Source organism: Eimeria mitis, genomic scaffold (assembly GCF_000499745.2).
Source record: "Eimeria mitis Houghton genomic scaffold, Emh_scaff339, whole genome shotgun sequence".
NCBI lineage: Eukaryota > Apicomplexa > Conoidasida > Eucoccidiorida > Eimeriidae > Eimeria > Eimeria mitis.
Window position 1 is genome coordinate 10,227 of NW_013571730.1, and position 588 is coordinate 10,814.

The 588-nt window shown below is 61.1% G+C and overlaps 1 protein-coding gene across 1 annotated transcript in view; it reads right to left on the minus strand.

Moving 5' to 3' along the window:
- Positions 1-588, minus strand: part of EMH_0008600 (uncharacterized protein) — a gene marked incomplete at both ends in the record, with an annotated part of 6,504 nt that overhangs the window by 2,737 nt on the left and 3,179 nt on the right. The window contains one exon of the mRNA XM_013498385.1: positions 48-173. Within this exon, the coding sequence (XP_013353839.1) occupies positions 48-173 (126 nt within the window). The remainder of the gene's footprint in view (positions 1-47; positions 174-588) is intronic.

Sequence of the window (588 nt, forward strand, 5' to 3'; positions counted from 1 at the left end):
GTGAAGTTGGTGGTAGCCTGAGAAGAACGAAGGGGATGTCTACTTACGTGTCCCCACAAAGAATATATGCTGCTGATGTTGCTGCTGCTGCTGTTGCTGCTGCTCCTCTTGCTGCTGCTGTTGCTGCTGCTGCTGCTGCTGCTGCTGCTGCTGCTGCTGCGAGCAGCCACCTTCTGCGCGCGTCTCCACAGCAGCGGGTGGCCTACAACTCTATGCGTCATCCCCCCTCAGCAAGGAGTCGTAATTCTGCAGCAGCAGCAGCAGCAGCAGCAAGGGCGCGTATACACACCCAGGATGCGGTTGCTGCAGCACACCACACGAAGACAGCTGCTGCTGCAGCACTGCAGCAGCAGCCAGCAGCTGCTGCTTGCCGACAGAGCCCTCCTGCGGCGGAGTTTCTCTTTCGGGTGCTGTTGATAGCTGCAGCACAGACACCGCTGCTGCTGCTGCTGCTGCTGCTGCTGCTTCGAGCTGCAGCAGCATGGAGGAGCAGCAGCTCGTCTCCTCTCGCGGCAGCGAAGCCTCTATCCTTGGGGGCCCACCACGAGGCAGCAGCAGCAGCAGCAGCAGCAGCAGCAGCAGCAGCAG